The 20,970-nt window shown below is 38.8% G+C and overlaps 1 protein-coding gene and 2 long non-coding RNA genes across 4 annotated transcripts in view; 2 read left to right on the plus strand and 1 right to left on the minus strand.

The window, feature by feature from the left end:
* Nucleotides 1–5,408: 5,408 nt before the first annotated feature.
* On the plus strand, nucleotides 5,409–6,880 carry LOC136236384 (uncharacterized). The gene is made up of 4 exons (XR_010692113.1): nucleotides 5,409–6,363; nucleotides 6,415–6,514; nucleotides 6,572–6,630; nucleotides 6,684–6,880. It is a non-coding gene; the product is annotated as an uncharacterized lncRNA (long non-coding RNA).
* Nucleotides 6,881–9,120: 2,240 nt separating this feature from the next.
* On the minus strand, nucleotides 9,121–10,320 carry LOC136236411 (uncharacterized). The gene is made up of 3 exons (XR_010692120.1): nucleotides 9,736–10,320; nucleotides 9,482–9,687; nucleotides 9,121–9,418 (listed from the first exon to the last, which is right to left on the minus strand). It is a non-coding gene; the product is annotated as an uncharacterized lncRNA (long non-coding RNA).
* A 9,480-nt stretch (nucleotides 10,321–19,800) lies between these two features.
* LOC136236119 (collagen alpha chain-like) overlaps nucleotides 19,801–20,970 on the plus strand; it is a 61,170-nt gene continuing 60,000 nt past the window's right edge. Inside the window, exons 1-2 of one of the 2 annotated variants that reach the window (XM_066026229.1) lie at nucleotides 19,801–19,933; nucleotides 19,988–20,133. In XM_066026229.1, the coding sequence (XP_065882301.1) occupies nucleotides 20,072–20,133 (62 nt within the window). In that variant the 5' untranslated portion in view covers nucleotides 19,801–19,933; nucleotides 19,988–20,071. The remainder of the gene's footprint in view (nucleotides 19,934–19,987; nucleotides 20,134–20,970) is intronic. The other variant, XM_066026221.1, reaches the window with a different exon arrangement.

The following is a 20,970-nucleotide window of genomic DNA, read 5'->3' on the forward strand; positions in this document are numbered from 1 at the left end:
ATCACCCTGTAGAGAGTTCAGCTACAAACAAATCACCCTGTAGAGAGTTCAGCTACAAACAAATCACCCTGTAGAGAGTTCAGTTACAAAGACACCACCATGTAGAGAGTTCAGCTGCAAAAAAAATCAATCACTCTGTTGAGAGTTCAGCTAGAAGAAGTCACCTTGTAGAGAGTTAAGCTGCAAATAAATCACCGTGTAGAGAATTCAGCTACAAACAAATCACCCTGTAGAAAGATCAGCTAGAAGAAGTTACCTTGTAGAGAGTTCAGCTACAAAGAAACCACCATGTAGAGAGTTCAGCTGCAAACAAATCACCTGTAGAGAGTTCAGCTAGAAACAAGTCACCCTGTAGAGAGATCAGCTAAAAACAAGTCACCCTGTAGAGAGTTCAGCTAGAAGAAGTCACATTGTAGAGAGTTCAGCTACAAAGAAACTACCACGTAGAGAGTTCAGCTGCAAACAAATCATCCTGTAGAGAGTTCAGCTAGAAGAAGTCACCTTTTAGAGAGTTCAGCTACAAAGCAACCACCATGTAAAGAGTTTAGCTGCAAAAAACTCAATCACCTTGTAGAAAGATCGGCTAGAAGAAGTTACCTTGTAGAGAGTTCAGCTACAAAGAAACCACCATGTAGAGAGTTCAGCTGCAAACAAATCACCTATAGAGAGTTCAGCTAGAAACAAGTCACCCTGTAGAGAGTTCAGCTAGAAGAAGTCACATTGTAGAGAGTTCAGCTACAATAAAACTCCCATGTAGAGAGTTCAGCTGCAAACAAATCACCCTGTAGAGAACTCAGCTACAAACAAATATGCAGTGTAAAAAGATCAGCTAGAAGAAGTTACCTTGTAGAGAGTTCAGCTACAAAGAAACCACCATTTAGAGAGTTCGGCTGCAAACAAATCACCCAGTAGAAAGTTCAGCTATGAACAGATCACCCTGTTGAGAGTTCAGTTAGAAACAAGGAATCCTGTAGAGAGATCACCTAGAAGTATCGCCTTGTAGAGAGTTCAGCTACAAACAAATCACCTGTAGAGAGTTCAGCTACAAACAAATCACCCTGTAGAGAGATCAGCTAGAAGAAGTCACCTTGTAGAGAGTTCAGCTATAAAGAAACCACCATGTAGAGAATTCAGCTGCAAACAAACACCCTGTAGAGAACTCAGCTACAAACAAATCGCCCTGTAGAAAGATCAGCTAGAAGAAGTTACCTTGTAGGGATTTCAGCTACAAACAAATCACCCTGTAGAGAGTTCAGCTACAAAGAAACCATTCTGTAAAGAGCTCAGCTGCAAACAAATCACTTGTACAGAATTCAGCTACAAACAAATCACCCTGTAGAGAGATCAGCTAGAAGAAATTACCTTGTAGATAGTTCAGCTACAAACAAATCACCCTGTAGAAAGATCAGTTAGAAGAAGTTACCTTGGAGAAAGTTCAGCTACAAAGAAACCATTTTGTAAAGAGCTCAGCTGCAAACAAATCACCTGTACAGAATTCAACTACGAACAAATCACCCTGTAGAGAGATCAGCTATAAGAAGTTACCTTGTAGATAGTTCAGCTACAAACAAATCTCCCTGTAGAGAGATCAGCCAGAAGAAATTACCTTGTAGAGAGTTCAGCTACAAAGAAACCACTATGTAGATAGTTCAGCTACAAACAAATCTCCCTGTAGAGAGATCAGCCAGAAGAAATTACCTTGTAGAGAGTTCAGCTACAAAGAAACCACTATGTAGAGAGTTCAGCTACAAAGAAACCATTCTGTAAAGAGCTCAGCTGCAAACAAATCACCTATACAAAATTCAGCTACAAACACATCACCCTGTAGAGAGATCAGCTAGAAGAAGTTACCTTGTAGATCGTTCAGCTACAAACAATTCACCCTGTAGAGAGAGCAATTAGAAGAAGTCACCTTGTAGAGTGTTCAGTTACAAAGAAACCACCATGGAGATTTCTGTAATCAATATAATATTATGTGACCGGATTTGCGAAAAGTGGTCTTCAAAACACACATCCAATTCCGTAACCGTTGGAGACCATAACTCAGTGTTCAAGTAACATATTAACCTGAAAATTTCACCACGTATTCAGCTATAGTGGTGCTCATCGCTGTCCAAAATTCAAGGCAATAGCTCTTTCCAATCTGAAGTTATCAATTGTCAAAGTTGGCAAATTGGATGTGTGTGGAAGACCCCTTTTCGCAAATACGGTCACATATGTATTATACAGTATATATAATTTGTACATTTACTGATAAAATATTTAAAGTACATCTACTTCATCTTTTCTTCTTCCTGTAGTAAAGAAAAAAACATAGGTTTAAAAAGTCCCAAAGCTGGCCATAGGCCGGCTTTGGGGTATACAAATACAAAAAGAAATGAAATCTAATCCAAAACAGCCAAGCTGTAAAAAGAGTGTGCGGCCCTCAGAAAGGCTATGGTGAAAAAAGATCTGAAATCCAAGGTGGCGGCCAAGAAATGGCTGTGATGGTAGGTTAATGGTAAAAATTTTAATAATGACAATTTAGGTAAATTTTGTGAAGCGGCACAAAAATTCACCTGAATTGTCGTTATTAAAATTTTTACCATTAACCTACCATCACAGCCATTTCTTGGCCGCCACCTTGGATTTCAGATCTTTTTTCACCATAGCCTTTCTGAGGGCCGCACACTCTTTTTACAGCTTGGCTGTTTTGGATTAGATTTAATTTACAGCTGATGGAATACAAATCATACAATAGTAGTATAAATTGCTAATTTATAAAAATTCAAATTGGAAAATCAGGTGAATATTAATGATTTGGTGAGGGCTCCTAGGCTAAAACCCATTAGTATGGTTTACAGAAGCTCTAAAAAAAATTTGGTGCTTTTATCCACTCTGTAACAATAATGCATTTTAATGCTGCTAAGCCACTTAACTAAAGCGAGGGCGCTACGGGTTTTACTCTTTTCACCACCTTTCATAACCCTTACGTAATATTAAGCTCAAAAGCATCCAGACTTCCTACTGTAGTTGTTGCTCTCTCTCTCTTCGACTTTAGGGCACGCATCTAGTAGTTGCCGCGGGTAGTCGACTTTAGGGGATGCGTCCAGCAGTTGCCGCGAGTAGTAGACTTTAGGGGAAGCGTCCAGTAGTTGCCACGAGTAGTAGACTTTAGGGGAAGCGTCTAGTAGTGTTAGCCTTAGGGTTAGGGTTAGAGTTCAGCTTTGGTTTCTTCTTCACCTTTAGGGTTAGGTTCTTCTTACTATATACAGCTTATTTCGTTAGTCACATTTATAACATAACATAACAATTTGGCGAATTTGGTGAATGCTCTATTAGAGTCAGTGAATACAGTCATTATGGATTTTGGTACTATACAGAGCATTTCAAGGATATTTTTAAGCAGAAACGCTTAGCATGGTGCTATATACACCATAGGGACTAATAAACTTCCTTTAATAATGAATCACATTATAAAAGTCTAGCGTGTCAGATGTGTCGCCAGTAGCGCTGTGAATATAGTTTACAATTGTAGGGATTTCATTAGCTAGATAAACAGCCATCTAACCACTCAATACGTCAAAGCAAATAAAGTGATCGTAAGTATGTAACTGTTGCTGATAAGAGCACAATTATTTTGAGTTACTCTAATAAAGCAGTCACCCATTTTTAGATTTATTTTTGTTACAGCCCACAGCAAGCCTTCAAAGAATAATTGTAGACTTTGACGTTTAGAGTATTATTAGCAGTACTGTATGGACTAATGAATTCATTGCAACTATGAATCTTGTTTAAGATACTAGTGGCACATCGTCCAGACTAAATGACACTTATAACCATATGAATATAATTTGCACTTGTATGGATTTCATTAGTTAGATAAGCTACTGGTTGATCAATAAAGCTGTCTGCACACATCAATTAGTTCTCAGTACAACTATTTGTGATTTAAAACAAAGCCATTTTAAAACTCTCTAATAGAGCAGTCTTTCGTTTTTAAGTATTAAATAGTTGGTAATGAGATACAAAAGAAGGGAATCAACGGAGCTAGCAGCGGTAGCATAATCGGTAGCACACTGGACCATCACACTGGGATCCTGGGTTCGATCCCCCTTCAAGATTGCACTTTTTTTTCGCCTTTTTGGTTCACTGTTTTTTGTCTAAGTTCTGTAGGGTTGTGAAATAGGGTGAAAAGAGTGATACCCAGGGCACTACAGCCCGGGTCTTCAGGTTTATAAATTTCATAGACTCCACATTATGCCCGTATAACTATTATTTATTGTTTTACTGTGATTTAATATTGTCCACTACTCCGGCTTGTTTCAATACTTTTTATCAATTTGTTACGGTCCCTACTCTAGTTGAAAATTCCAAATTTTTTTGTATACTTGTAAGTGAATAATTTAACTACTGAAAGCTGTACTCATTATTTTGGCAGTATATTTCATGTTTTTATGTTTCATTATGTCTCAAGTAATTAGTGTTGTTCCAGTATCAGCTAGCTATACCTATTACAGTTCTAGTTCCAGCTTTGGAACCATAATCTTTAGAATTACAGTTCTAGTTCCAGAATTTCCAGTTCTGGAACTGTAACCTTTAGAATTACAGTTCTAGTTCCAGTTCTGGAACCGTAACCTTTAGAATTACAGTTCTACTTCCAGTTCAGGAATCATGACTTTAGAATTATTCTTCAATTTCTAGAACAGCACTGATTTTAGCTTAAGTATTACCAAAAGCCCATAATGAATTATGGACACTCTAGTCTTGCCGGGTTTAATTGTTTCATGTATGCAGCTAATACTGTAGTTATCAGCATTATTACAGAAACAACTGTAACGTTAACACTTTATAGGGTGGTACTAAAAGATCTGTAGCTAATTATCAAACACTGAACCAGACATAACAAAGTGACTAAGCCAGTATTGCATTTGGCATTCTCCTCTAATATTATAGCTAATCAGTTGTTTTGAACAGTGTTTCAGCACATGCGTACATGGTTGTAATACATACAGCTAGAAGTTATATATGCTACATTGTGTATTTTTGTAAGCTGATGAAATTCTGGTCTTGTAAAGATCATACAGTATCATTGGCAAAAACTGTATGGTTATGACCAATTCCAACAGTACTTGATAAAATTTCTTCATAGTTATACTAGTTCCAGTTTTGAGAAAAGCAAAATTACAGTTCTAATTCCAGTTCAACAAAATTATTGTTCCAGTTCTAGTTCTAGAACTGGAACTGGAATAAAAATGGCTGGAACTGTAATTATTTTAGTTCCAGTACTGAGAACTGGAACAACACTACAAGTAATGTTGGCCGGAATATTTGGTACAGTGTATGTTCCTACCTTTGTCTGTGATAAGCTCTATACAGTATGTAAATTGCTGTTTTTTTTGTTTTTTTGTTTGTTGAAAACCTCAATAATAAAGCCACTTTGTTTTATGGCTGCAGTAATAAGGTTTTCAGTAGTAGGGCCACCTCAGTAATAGGGCCACTTATCATGGGTCCTTAATTCGCTATCGACAGCTTCAATGGGTTGACATGGCGTGGAGAGAAAAATGACTTTTATAGTTTTACTGGAACTTGCATGAAGGTGTAGTACACAGTCTATTGTATGTGAATAAAACAGTAAAGCTAGCTATAGCATGATATCAAGTTTAATATAATATTTATTCTTAATGCAAAACTAACTTATAGATAAAGCAGCTGGTATCCTGAATCCTGATTTGAACTATCAGCACTTAGAAGAGTTAAAATTGCAAAGGTGCAACAAATGCAGGAGTGTATAGCTAATGTATATAGCTAGCTATTCTGGAACATGTGGGGGGCACCCCAAAAGGTGTACTGGGAACATCCTTTTTAACAGTGTGGGTCATAAACAACATTATAACTAGAGAAAATTACTTCATTGCATGGGGCAATTAAGTAATATGTAGCATCACCGATAGCAACTGCTGAGCAACAATACCTCAAGGAGCCATCCAAGCAGGAAGTGAAGTGGCTATCCAGTCAACAATCGAACATGCTCCTAGCAACCACTCACCCATGTGGCCTTTGCCACACATGCATAGGGCCGGGGCTGATCCAGGGAGTGGATGGGGTGGCTAGGCACCCACCTTGCTTGGCCTGTGAATTGCATAGGCATGCCTTTACTTCCTGCCAAAAAATAATAAAATACTGTGGCTATGCATTTACATACTAGTTTCATACCATTGACAGCATGTAGAGGAGAAGTGAGTCTATATAGCATAGGCAGTTGGTAGTAAGAATAGTCAATATTGTGGTGGATATTGGCCAAAGAAGTATGTATGGGAAGTCGTTACGCCTCCACACAGTATACAGGAAGACAATTCGTCTTGTGGAGTTTATGTTATGAAGGTATGGCCTTAAGTATATTCTGCAACACAACATAAAGAATTTCTAAAATAGTTTGCTGAACAATATTTAAGACATTTACCAATGAACATCCATGCTGGAACAGTTCACGATTTAAGAATAGAGATGGCAAAAGAAATACTTAACAATTCAGGTAAACAAGCAGTTGTAAGGTACTTATGAGTGTTGTTAGCAATCTATTTGTTTGCAGAACCCATAGAAGAGCATTGCAGGACCTGCTCATTCACTGCTACTAAAGCACAGGATTGGGTAAGTGTTGTTTGCTCTTTGTTTCATTGACTATCAGCTGAATATATACGTAGATTGGCTGTGGAACATGTGAATTGTGGTACCACCTGAATTGTGTCAACAGGCACATTAGCATTAAGTTGAATCCAGAGGATATACCTATAGTTAACTTTATTGGACCATGCTGTTCTACTGGTGCAACCTATGTAATTGACTTTATGTAATCATGGTTAAATATTAATGTATGGCATATTATAATTTATAAAATTGTGTTTGGCCCCCAGCAAACATGCATGGTATAGAGCTAGCACTGCTACTGCTTAGTGCAGAGTAGATATTATGATTATGTGATCCTATGTCAGAAAATCAGTCGATTTTTAGTAGTTTTATATACCGTTAAGTGGATGTGTAAACTTCAGTCTCACTTACGCTTGCGTTAACTAGTTGAAACGAATCTCTTGGACTGAACTCTGTGTTAGTGCATGGGTATTATGTTAGCTGTGCTGTTTGCTTTTGTTTGTAAAGCTTTACAGTGACCAGCTGCACTGAAGGTCTGACAGCACTATTATGTTATAAGTATGTAGTCTTAGTCCATGTCTAATTTATATGCATTAATTCATGACCTGGCTTGTTATAGCTAATAATAATTATATTGATTTATGGAATCGCAGCTTTCAATCGATTTTAATGATTTACCCGGTACTGCATGTTGTGCTATATATGCACAAAGTGCATGTAGCTATTTATACTAACTTACCATAGTTCTGCTTACACAATAATTCACATTAATTTCTACCCAGCATGCATTTGACCACTGGTATATGTCCAGTCACATAATAGAATAGCTAGATATTTATGGTGTGCTATATAAATAATTTGCTATTTATCTATTATACTGGACAGGCAGACTGACATGCCCATCGCTACTCCATTAAGAACAATTAGTAATTATAGATTATAGAATTAATACTCAAATTGAGTTTGTACATTGCAAATAAATAAATAAGTAAATATTTTACTGGACAGGCAGAATGATACCTGATTTGTTCAAGGGACTCGTGACTAGCTAGCCCAAAAGGTTGCTAGACTACTCAAGAAGTTCATCCGATTTAATCAACATATGCATGCTCCACATGATTTGAATGGTGAAGGCCAGATATATGATACATGCAGCACATAGCAGCTTATAGCATGGAGAAGAAACGTGCGCGAAGTACTATGAGGCAAACAAATAGCTAGCTAGCTAGCTACAAATAAGCGCGACAGCAGTGTGCTAGCTATGTAATTTCTACATAGTATATGCCAGTAGGTAGTACAGCCAAAACAAAGGTATATTTAATGAAACTGAACTGCAAAAGCTACGTATTTGTAAACCCAGTTGAATCTATGCAAGCAACGCTAAGCGCCTCAGAATTAAATTATATCGTCCCGTACGCGTACGGCGCCCTATACGCGTACGGGATGCCCATACGCGTATGGGACAGGGAAAATGCCCATACGCGTTTGGGATATCCAATACGCGTATGGGACAAAATACGCGTACGGGATGCAACAAAGACACACGGTAGTGTGTCGTGCGGCCCAAGAAGCCGGCGCGTAACACCCGTGAGTATATTGACAGGAAGAAAGAAAACGCAATTTTCGCACCTCCGTAGCTCTGTGCTTCCTTGATGAAACAAGACAATTTTGCTGTGGACATGCCCACTCTGTCTAGTAACTGCAATTTTTCTTCAAGCTTATGTGATCTTTCATTCCAATATGATTTCTCTCAAGTTATTGACAGTCCAACCCATATTCATGGCAATACCCTTGACTTAATCTTCACTAATTCACCCGACTCAGTCACAGACATTGTTATATCTAATGATCTAAATCCGGTAACAAAGTCTGACCATTACTTAATCAGCTTCAAATTCCAGCTATCAACTACCCAGCACAGTATCACCTCTGAACCAATCTACATTTTTGACTACAATAAGGGAGACTACGATGGCCTGACTAACTTTCTGTGCAATATTGATTTTTCTAGTTGTTTCCAGTCTAACAATGTTGAATTTATCTGGTTATATATAAAATCCTCCTTATGCGATGCCATGGCAAAATTTATTCCAAAGATCAAGCTCAATTCTACTCATCAGCCCAAATATTTCACTCCAGCAATCAGACATCAGATTAACTCTATCAGGTCTCTTAAACGAAGACTTCGCAGATCTCCCTCCTCCAGTATCAGGAATCGTTTACACACTGCTGAACAGTCACTGTCTGATGAAATCCATAAAGCCAGGTCAGAGTTTGAAAGAAAGTTAATAATTAACTTTGCACCAAATAATAACTCCATGGTCTACAAATATATAAGAAGTGTCAAAAAATCCAGCTCTATATGTACCATCCTCTGTCCTTTACAACGGTGCTCCTGCCACTGACAGTGCTGATAAAGCCTCTCTTTTTAATGAATATTTCTTCTCTGTGTTTACCTCTTCAGACTTCATACTCCTACCCTACCCTGACAAAATTGACCCATCTGTCAGATGTCATTTAGTATCAATCCAAATATCTGAACAGGAAGTATATGAAGCACTCGTCTCACTCCATACTGACAAGGCCACTGGTATTGATGGTATTGGCCCAAGGATTCTCAAACAATATGCTAACATTCTTGCTAAGCCATTGCACCATTTGTTTACAATCAGTTTAAATAGTTGCTCCATACCTTATGAATGGCGCATACACACGATTGTTCCTGTACATAAATCTGGTGACAAGACTCAAGTTACTAACTATCGTCCAATTTCTCTACTCTGTATAACATCTAAGGTATTAGAACAACTAGTTTACAACAAAACCATTTCTTACATTTCAAGTTTTCTCTCACCTCAGCAGTTTGGCTTCTTAAAAAATCGATCCACAGTGCAACAGTTGCTTCTCATGTTGAACACCATACATAGTACTAATGACCAAACTGATGTAGTCTATCTTGACTTCAAAAAGGCTTTTGACAGTGTCCCCCACAAGGAACTGTTATTCAAACTTCGATCACTTGGAATTTCTGGCAAGCTTTGGTCATGGTTTGAATCATACCTACTTAATCGTTATCAGTGTGTGAAGATTAACAACTCTTTGTCTCACCTTCTCCCAGTTCTATCCGGAATCCCACAGGGAAGTATACTTGGCCCACTTCTATTTCTCATATATGTTAATGATATTCCGGACATCATTAAATTTTGTCTATTGTTTCTATTTGCAGACGATACCAAATGCATCAAAACTATCTCCTCACCACTAGATTCACTTAAACTTCAAGAAGACTTAAATAATTTAAACTTTTGGAGTACCCACTGGAATCTTCTATTCGGTCTATCAAAAATCTTTCTGCTATCCTTTAAAAGGAAATCTCCAACATCTTACAATATCGGCACCTCCCAGATTTCTTGTGTTGATACATACAAAGATCTAGGAATTATGTTATCAAGCGACCTGTCATGGGATGCTCACTATAACCACATTATCTCCAAATCCTATCAGGTACTTGGACTTCTAAGAAGATCTTTCTCCCTACAAAATTATGTCCAAGCCAAATCTCGACTATATACCTCTCTTGTTAGATCCCAATTTTTCTACTGCTCGGTCATCTGGAAACCCCACCTAATTAAGCACATTCAGCAACTCGAACGTGTTCAGAGGCGTGCAACTAAATACATTCTAAATAATTACTCTACTGACTACAAGTCTCGTCTTATTAATCTCCATATGCTACCCCTGATGTACATTCTTGATGTAAATGATGTGATGTTCTTTCTTAAAAATCTCCACAACCCCCACAATGGATTTGACATCAATAATTTCATTAAATTTGCAACTGGTCACACACGTCTAGCTTCTGGAAACAAGCTACTCCAAACAAGATCACCTGACAATTCCACTAGTAACTTTTATTTTAACCGGCTTCCTCGCATCTGGAATGCCCTTCCCATTATCAACTACCAGGACAATCCACTCAAGATAAAGGCCAAACTTTTAGATTATCTGTGGAATCATTTCACTGCCAATTTCACCTCCAACAACACCTGCTCTTTTTCATTTCTATGTCCATGCTCAAAGTGTTCAAAGATCCCTCACCAACCTAACTTCAACTCCCTTTAACTGTTAACTTCCCCCCCTTTTAAGTAATCTTAGACTAGTAAGTAAACTTTGTAGCTAATCACTGCTACAATTTAGCTTCCGGCCACTGACACAGGATGTCAGTGGACCATCAGTGTGCTGCCATATGTCCCAATTGTATCATACCAACATCTGCAACTTGTATGTATGTAGGTATATGTACACTGTAAAGTTTATTATTATTATTATTATATAAAAGCTACGTATTTGTAAACCCAGTTGAATCTATGCAAGCAACGCTAAGCGCCTCAGAATTAAATTATATCGTCCCGTACGCGTACGGCGCCCTATACGCGTACGGGATGCCCATACGCGTATGGGACAGGGAAAATGCCCATACGCGTTTGGGATATCCAATACGCGTATGGGACAAAATACGCGTACGGGATGCAACAAAGACACACGGTAGTGTGTCGTGCGGCCCAAGAAGCCGGCGCGTAACACCCATGAGTATATTGACAGGAAGAAAGAAAACGCAATTTTCGCACCTCCGTAGCTCTGTGCTTCCTTGATGAAACAAGACAATTTTGCTGTGGACATGCCCTCCAACTTCAGCACTCCACATTCCAAATTTGAGCGAAATCGCTTCACGCGTTCCCGAGATATGCGACTTCAAAAATTGGCTCAGTTTCTTCGTGTTTTTTTCTTATTTTTCTTCCTCTTTTCGCACACTTACAAAAACTGCTATAAACCGCGAACGCCATATCCGATTGCCTTGAAATTTGGCACACAGAAGGGGGTATAAAGGCGCATCTGGTACCAACTTTGGCTGGAATATGATAAACAAGCAAAGAGTTATGATTTAAGATTTAAGATTAGGTACTGGGCAGTCAGCTCAGCTGGTTTGCCCAGGGGGTGAAAACCCCAAATGGTACAATCAAATACATACATACATACATGCAATTTGATAATTAATTACAGTAGTGAAGGTTAAGTATGTAAATAAATTCATCCAAATTTCTTGATTCTATTATATATTAATTGGCAACTCATTCCAGTCTTTAACAGTTCTAGGATAATAACTATATTTATAGGTGTTGAGGGTTGCTTGTGGCAGAATGAAATGATTGAGGTGATGTTGCCTGGTACAAAATTGAGTTCTTTGATAATGTATGAGCGATTATTCACGAAAAATAACACCAATATGTTGTCACGCCTACAGGGTAAACCGCGTATGGGAAGAAGCTGAAAATCGGTGGGTGAATAGGTTAGCTAACTATTGAACCTCTAACCTTTTGTGGTTTGAAAGAAATCGAGCTAAAAGCCAGGAAGATACAACGTAAAAACCAACAGTATGTAACAATAGAGCAATTTCAAAACCATGGTAACCAAAAATTACAAAAAGAATCAAAAAAACATTTAACACTCTAAATAGAAAGACCCTTCCAATACTCTACAAGGCTCTGGTAAGACCTCGCCTCATAGGCGGCGGAAACGGGGGGACTAGGGGGCTAAAGCTCCCCCTTGGTCTGCTGAGGGGGGCTTAGCCTCCCTCAGAATGATCACACCAAAATTATCTTTCTTGGAGTGGGGCTGAAAACCGTGATAAAGATCGAGATACTCTAATAGAGCAGTCACTCTAATAAAGTAGTCAGTGTGTAGCGAGCTATGAAAGGATTTTTATGTAGTTTATCAGCTAGAAATAGTAGCTGGTGAGGTGGAAAGCTCTTGTCAGTTGGTTGCGACCTTTTTTTTTTTTTTTTGGTCTCACCTTACCAAACTATAGAAATAAGTCTGGGTCAGCCCAGCCCCCCCCTCATATCAACTACTTCCTCCGCCGCTGCCCCACCTTGAATATGCTAATGTCGTGTTCAGGATCTGTCCAATTTGGAGTATGATGAACGTCTGGTTACCCTCAAGCTTCCTACATTGTCATATCTATGTCATATCTTATTGATAACTCTTATTCTTAATGTAATTGTTTATTGTAATAAGCAGGACTCACAGGCATAATGTCTTTTTCTCTGTATTTAATAATAATAATAATAATAATAATAAATACACAATGGACCACACCCAAATCGCCATGTTTTTGTACCAGACTGCTTGATGTTGCAAGTTGAATTCCTCGCTAAATTCATGCCAAGACTTATTAATACGTAGGTAAAATAGATGCCAGTGATAGAATAAAGTATGTAGGTGAGTTATTAGGCATTAAAAGATACGTACTGCCTCCCAACAGGGCAGTTTCGTAGGAAAGAGAAATGCGTAAAAATGGATTTGGCCAAATTGCGACCTATTCACCGCCCCAAGGTGGTTAAAACTAGGTGAAACTTGAAGGTCTTTATCCAGCACCACAGCATCGCACAGCCACATCCAACCATCCCCGAGTTAACCAGAATCGTTCATGTGCTGGGATTCCCACTTCGTGTGAAAAAGCAGACACCAAAACAAAACCGCTAAACTTTAACTGATGGTTGACTTCGACAATAAAACTTTACTCTAGCAAAATTCACCACTAAGAGTCTTCTTTTGCTGGCGTTTTATCACAGTTTGGCAGTACGCCTTCACCGGTCTCGTGCCTTTCAGGAGCTCTGGCTAATCCTGGGATAGCTGGATGTGGCTGTACGCTGCTGTGGTGCTGGATAAAGACCTATACTTCAAGTTTCCCCTAGTTTTAACCACCTTGGGGCGGTAAATAGGTCGCAATTTGGCCAAATCCATTTTTACGCACTTAAAGTTTCTCTTTCCTACGAAACTGCCCTGTTGGGAGGCAGTACGTATCTTTTAATGCCTAACAACTCACCTACATACTTTATTCTATCACTGGCATCTATTTTACCTACGAATTAATAAGTCTTGACATGAATTTAGCGAGGAATTCAACTTGCAACATCAAGCAGTCTGGTACAAAACATGGCGACTTGGGTGTGGTCCATTGCGTAATTTTTGGTTACCATGGTTTTGAAACTGCTCTATTACGCAATCGAGATTAGCTAATAAAAAAAAACGACTGCTTACCACGCCTACCAGATTTAATAGACACATTCCAAAATTACGTCACTGTCATAGCAACAGCCTTCCGCCATTTTGAATGGGGCCACTGACAATAATCATGATTACGCTACGTTGAAATACGATTATGAAAACAGCTCGAAAAAAGTGGTATTATTGAACAACAGGCTATGGAAACCTTCAAGGTTGCAAATTAATGTTTCTGGTTAGACGCAGGTGGTTATCAGGGTTGAACAGGTGCGAAGCGTTGACAACAGTAATTGCCTTGTCTGCCAGTACAAGGATAGCGTTTTTGTCTAGTAGTCATTACTGCTGTGTTAGTGAAAGTGACAGCAATAGCGGCTGGCCATCCAGACGCCTCCTTGTACTGGCAAACAAGGCAATTACTGTTGTCAACACTTCGCACCTGTTCAACCCTGATAACCATTTGCGTCTAACCAGAAACATTAATTTGTAACGTTGAAGGCTTCCATTGCCTGTTGTTCAATAATACCACTTTTTTCGAGCTGTTTTCATCATCGTATTTCAACGTAGCGCAATCATGATTATTGTCAGTGGTCCCATTCAAAATGGCGGAAGACTGTTGCTATGACACTGACGTAATTTTGGAATGTGTCTATTTAATTTAATTTGTTTAATGCACATACCTCATAATTGAGTGTTGTGTGCATGTGAAAAGATGTGAACTTAAAATAACTGTTCTCTATAAAGATGAAGTGCGTGACAAAATGTGTTTAAGTCAGGTGCATTAGTTAAGTTAGTACGTAGTGAGTTCCAAAGTTGAATTGAATGTGTGAGAAATGAATGATAATATGAGTTAACTCAAGCAGGTAAACTGATGAATCTTTTAAGATAGCCCCGGGTAGATGACAATACTGGTTGGAGATCTTGTGAGAAGTCAATACAAATAAGGTTGCTGATAACTTTGTAAAACATGGTGATGATGGCATTAGTTCTTCTTACTTCAAGTGATTGCCAGTTTAATTTATTTAAGGCTTTACAGCACAAGTGCTGAAGGTCTGTAGGACACCTGGTCCTACAGCCTGTTTAAAGTTGTTGCAGAAAGTATGTTTGAAAAGGTGGAGAAAGGAGAAAAAAATCCATGACTGGACCTGGGTAGCCTCGAACCTGCAGCCATCCGATTAACGCTCGAACGCGTCAGGATCAAGACGCACGGTAGTGTGTCGTGCGGCCCAAGAATGGGTTTTACTCTTTTCACCACCCTTCATAACCCTTACGTAATATTAAGCTCAAAAGCATCCAGACTTCCTACTGTAGTTGTTGCTCTCTCACTCTTCGACTTTAGGGCACGCATCTAGTAGTTGCCGCGAGTAGTAGACTTTAGGGGAAGCGTACAGTAGTTGCCACGAGTAGTAGACTTTAGGGGAAGCGTCTAGTAGTGTTAGCGTTAGGGTTAGAGTTCAGCTTTGGTTTCTTCTTCACCTTTAGGGTTAGGTTCTTCTTACTATATACAGCTTATTTCGTTAGTCAGATACAAAAGAAGGGAATCAACGGAGCTAGCAGCGGTAGCATAATCGGTAGCACACTGGACCATCGCACTGGGATCCTGGGTTCGACCCCCCTTCAATACTGCACTTTTTTTTCGCCTTTTTGGTTCACCGTTTTTTGTCTAAGTTCTATAGGGTTATGAAATAGGGTGAAAAGAGTGATACCCGCCCAGGAATCCGGCGCGTAACACCCGTGAGTATATTGACAGGAAGAAAGAAAACGCAATTTTCGCACCTCCGTAGCTCTGTGCTTCCTTGATGAAACAAGACGATTTTTCTGTAGACATTCCCTCCAACTGCAGCACTCCACGTTCCAAATTTGAGCAAAATCACTTCAAGCGTTTCCGAGATATGTGACTTCACAAATTGGCTCAGTTTCTTCATGTTTTTTTCTTCTTATTTTTCTTTTTCTTGTCGCACACTTACAAAAACTGCTATAAAACGCGAACGCCAAATCACACCAGAGGCCATGATAAGAGATTTTTAACCCCAATGACTAGAATTGACTGTTATAAATTTTCTTTTTTCCCCTCTGCAATCAATATTTGGAATTCCTTACCCCAACACGTGATTGATTTAACAGAGATTGACCAATTCAAGCACAGCCTAGCTGGACTAGTAACTGTTTAATAATTTATCAATGTGTATAAATTATATGGTCTTGTGTATAGTAAATATTGTATAATTATATAAGTTTGTTTTTCTTTTGTAATTGACAGTAGCAATTGTACCCTTTCTTGTGCACCATACTCTTTTGAGGTCTGTACAACAATCAATCAATCCGATTACCTTGAAATTTGGCACACAGAAGGGGGATATAAAGGCGCATCTCGGTACCAACTTTGGCTGGAATACGATAAACAGGCAAAGAGTTCTGAGCGATTATTCACGAAACATAACACCAATATGTTTTCACGCCTAAAGTGTAAACCGCGTATGGGAAGAAGCTGAAGATCGGTGGGTGAATTGGTTAACTATTGAACCTCAAACGTTTTGTGGTTTAAAGAAATCGAGCTAAAAACCAGGAAGATACAACGAAAAAACCAACAGTGTGTAAAAATTATGCAATCGAGATTAGCTAATAAAAAACGACTACTTGCCACGCCTACCAGATAAACCGCTAGGGCAAATGCTTTGAACATCGCTGTATAGAAGGAGTAATCATCTTAGAAAGGCTCTTCAATGGTATAGAAGAATCATACTTAAAGCCACGGAGTTATAACGCGAAATCCAACTTGGTGCAGCAAGTGTGAGATCGAGATACTCTAATAGAGCAGTCATTCTAATAGAGCAGTCACCCTGAAGAGAATTCAAGAGATCAGCTAGAAACAAGAAACCTGTATAGAGATCAGCTACACACAAGTCACCCTGTAGAGAGATCAGCTAGAAGAAGTAACCTCGTAGGGAGTTCATGCAACTATGGAAAGAGATAGTTCAGCTAGAAGAAATCATTTGTAGAGTTCAGCTACAAAGAAACCACCATGTAGAGAGTTCAGCTACAAAGAAACCATTCTCTGAAGAGCTCAGCTACAAACAAATCACCTGTACAGAATTCAGCTACAAACAAATCACCCTGTAGAAAGATCAGCTAGAAAAAGTTACCTTGTAGAGAGTTCAGTTACAAAGAAACCACCATGTAGAGAATTCAGCTACAAACTAGTGACCCTGTAAAGACATCAGCTAGAAGAAGTTACCTTGTAGAGAGTTCAGCTACAAAGAAACCATTCTGTAAAGAGCTCAGCTGCAAACAAATCACCTATACAGAATTTAGCTACAAACAAATCACCCTGTAGAAAGATCAGCTAGAAGAAGTTATCTTGTAGATAGTTCAGCTACAAACAAATCACCCTGTAGAGAGATCAGCTAGAAGAAGTTAACTTGTAGAGAGTTCAGCTACAAAGAAACCATCATTTAGAGAGTTCAGCTTCAAACAAATCACCTGTAGAGAGTTCAGCTACAAACAAATCTCCCTATAGAGAGATCAGCTAGAAGAAGTTACCTTATAGAGAGTTCAGCTACAAAGAAACCACCATGTAGAGAGTTCAGCTGCAAAGAAATCACCCTGTAGAAAATTCAGCAATAAGCAAATTGCCCTGTAGACAGTTCATTTAGAAGAAGTTACCTTTTAGAGAGTTCAGCTACAAAGAAACCATTCTGTGAAGAGCTCAGCTGCAAACAAATCACCTGTACAGAATTCAGCTACAAACAAATCACCCTGTAAAGAGATCAGCTAGAAGAAGTTACCTTGTAGATTGTTCAGCTACAAACAATTCACCCTGTACAGAGAGCATCTAGAAGAAGTCACCTTGTAGAGTGTTCAGTTACAAAGAAACCACCATGGAGATTTCTGTAATCAATATTATGGATTATATATATAATTTGTACATTTACTGATAAAATATTTAAAGCACATCTACTTCATCTTTTCTTCTTCCTGTGGTAAAGAAATAAAGATAGGTTAAAAAAGTCCCAAAGCCGGTCATAGGCCGGTTTTGGGGTATACAAATACAAAAAGAAATGAAATCTAATCCAAAACAGCCAAGCTGTAAAAAAAGTGTGCGGCCCTCAAAAAGGCTATGGTGAAAAAAGATGTGAAATCCAAGGTGGCGGCCAAGAAATGGCTGTGATGGTAGGTTAATGGTAAAAATTTTAATAATGACAATTCAGGTGAATTTTGTGCCAAGACCAAGCGGCTTCGCCTGAATTGTCGTTATTAAAATTTTTACCATCACAGCTATTTCTTGGCCGCCACCTTGGATTTCACACCTTTTTTCACCATAGCCTTTTAGAGGGCCGCACACTTTTTTTACAGCTTGGCTGTTTTGGATTAGATATCTTCTCCTTGTCAATTTCAAGTATATATATCCATAGGAACTCTAGAGAGTGACTTATTATCTCAAAGTACCACTTGTGGAACCAAATTGAGACAACATAGAGGTCACACTGGAGTATGCCGAGAATTTGTTGAAGACAAAACGAGCAGCCTTACGTTGGACCATTTCTAGTCTTGCAATATCAGTTCTGACATAAGCAGATAAACCGCTTGGGGTAATGTTTTGAAAATCGTTGTACAGATGGAGTAATCGTCTTAGAAAGGCTCATCAATGGTGTAGAAGAATCATACTTAAAGCCACGGAGTTATAACACGAAATCCAACTTGGTGCAGCCAGTGCGAGATCGAGATATTCTAATAGAGCAGTCACCCTAAAGAGAATTCAAGAGATCAGCTAGAAACAAGAAACCTGTATAGAGATCAGCTACACACAAGTCACCTTGTAGAGAGAGCAGCTAGAAGAAGTTACCTTGTAGGGAGTTCATGCAACTATGGAAAGAGATAGTTCAGCTAGAAGAAATCACCTTGTAGAGTTCAGCTATACAAAGAAACCAACCACCATGTAGAGAGTTCAGCTACAAACAAATCGCCCTGTAGAGAGATCAACAGAAGAAGTTACTTTGCAGAGAGTTCAGCTACAAAGAAACCATCATGTAGAGAGTTCAGCTACAAACAAATCTCCCTGTAGAGAGATCAGCTATAGAAGAAGTTACCTTGTAGAGAGTTCAGCTACAAAGAAACCATCATGTAGAGAGTTCAGCTGCAAACAAATCACCTATAGAGAGTTCAGCTACAAACAAATCTCCCTGTAGAGAAATCAGCTAGAAGAAGTTACCTTGTAGAGAGTTCAGCTACAAAGAAACCATCATGTAGAGAGTTCAGCTACAAACAAATCTTCCTGTACAGAGATCAGTTAGAAGACGTTACCTTGTAGAGAGTTCAGCTACAAAGAAACCATCATGTAGAGAGTTCAGCTGCAAACAAATCACCTGTAGAGAGTTCAGCTACAAACAATTGGGTCCTTGTTGCATAAACTTTAGCATAAATCCACTGATAATATCTTGGAAAGATGTTTAGGTCACTCTAATTTGTTTTTATGTTTCTGGTCATTTGAAGTTTAGTTTTAGATGTGGGCGGGCGGAATTCAGCAACAAAGCAACAATGAGGTGACTGCTCAGTTAGGGAATTTTTGTGATTTACTGACTGTTCTATTAGAGTATATCGATCTGTACTATGCACTATGTCCATTTCTTGCAGGTTTTCTCTAATAAAAGGCAAATTATTATACTTAAGCAGTTTGATTTAGCACCTTTGTTGCAGCCCAATGTTTGTTTCTGAAATCTGGCTTTTTAAAAAATCTGATGCAGGCATTTTCCCCATGTATTTCTGAAATTTTACATTCTCCAAAAAAGGATGCGGGCGGTGGACCAGAAACATAATTACCAGTTGGAGTGGCCTTATAAGGTGGTTTTATGAGTATTTGTATTATTAGATTATGCTAAGACAAAATTTCATTACTCAGCACATTGATCAAGTAAAGCCTAAATAGGAAGGGTGGGGGGCTTCAGCCCCCAAAGCCCCCCCCTTCCCCCGGATCCGCCCCTGCTGATCTCACTTAAATCTGCCATTTATTTCGCACTGCTAAGCGAATGCGCCATGATACATATAGTAGTCTCGTGCCCAGACCGCTTTTTTTCTTTTTGTGTGGGGGCGGCGAAAAATTTCTCCGCCCTCACACAAAAAGAAAAAAAGTGGTCTGGGCACGAGACTAGATACATAGGACAACGGACTTGAAAACCCCGGTACAGAAAAATGGTTCGTGAGATATACTTCGTTTTTCTTTGTGTCTACCTAGTTATAAGTGGTGTTGGTAAGTACGTACGTTACTCATAAAAGGGCCCTTTGTAATTCTACACAAACGTAGCTGCCGACAAAATAGTCAAAAAGGATTTCCCTTCAAACAGAAAATGCAGCGGCAGAAGCAAGAGTGTGAAGATGACGGAAAGAGATGCAGCTAAGGAGCTTGGGATGGAAGACAGGTAAAGCTATGCAGTCCACCTCTGAACCAAAGTGAGCAAGTGTAACTATAACGTACTACCCGGCACTAGTAACCTAGCAGTAAGAAAGGTTAAAGTCAGTGAATAGTTTCTGGAAGTTAAAATCTAATCTTGGCACTAATCTATTTCATATCCATGTTACTGTTTTTCTTATTGTAGTGGGTAGCTCAGTGTGTACTGTAGCTAGTTGTATACGGGAGTAGCTATATATAAGCTAGTTACGTACCATCTGCCAAATAGTTATTATGGCTTTAAGAAGTGAATGTTACAGCATCTTTTGGAAAATGATTGATTTAACAAAATTTTTCTTTTTATTTTAATTATGTGTTGTAGGTAACTGCTAACTGTTTGTTTGTTGTCTTTGTAGTATCTCAATGTTTGTTGTACTTTATGTTGTTGTATGTATGCGTGCCCCTCTGGCAGGGAAGAGCAGCTTTGTCTGACTGTTTAGAGGTAATAAACAATCAATCAATCAATCATCTACCATTAATCCTATAAGTGAACTGTAGCTGGCACAACTGTATAGATGCTCACTGTAGCTACATGTAGCAATTTAAACATGTAAAGTCACTTGCCAAATGGAGAAAATTACCATCACTCAGATGTAGTATGACCTCTCACTTTACACAATGGACTGGTAGCTACTCATGCAGCCACCAATAATATCCCTGTCAAATGGATCCATTGAATTGCCATATATGGTTGTAGACTAATGCTTTTACTTATCTAATCATAGTCATAACATTGTTACAGGCTATAACATGACCACATGTTAGTGTACTTGTTATAATAAATTAATGGTTGAGATAATTGACTTAGCATATATTTACGAGCAATGTATAAAGTTCAC

Source organism: Dysidea avara, chromosome 1 (assembly GCF_963678975.1).
Source record: "Dysidea avara chromosome 1, odDysAvar1.4, whole genome shotgun sequence".
NCBI lineage: Eukaryota > Metazoa > Porifera > Demospongiae > Dictyoceratida > Dysideidae > Dysidea > Dysidea avara.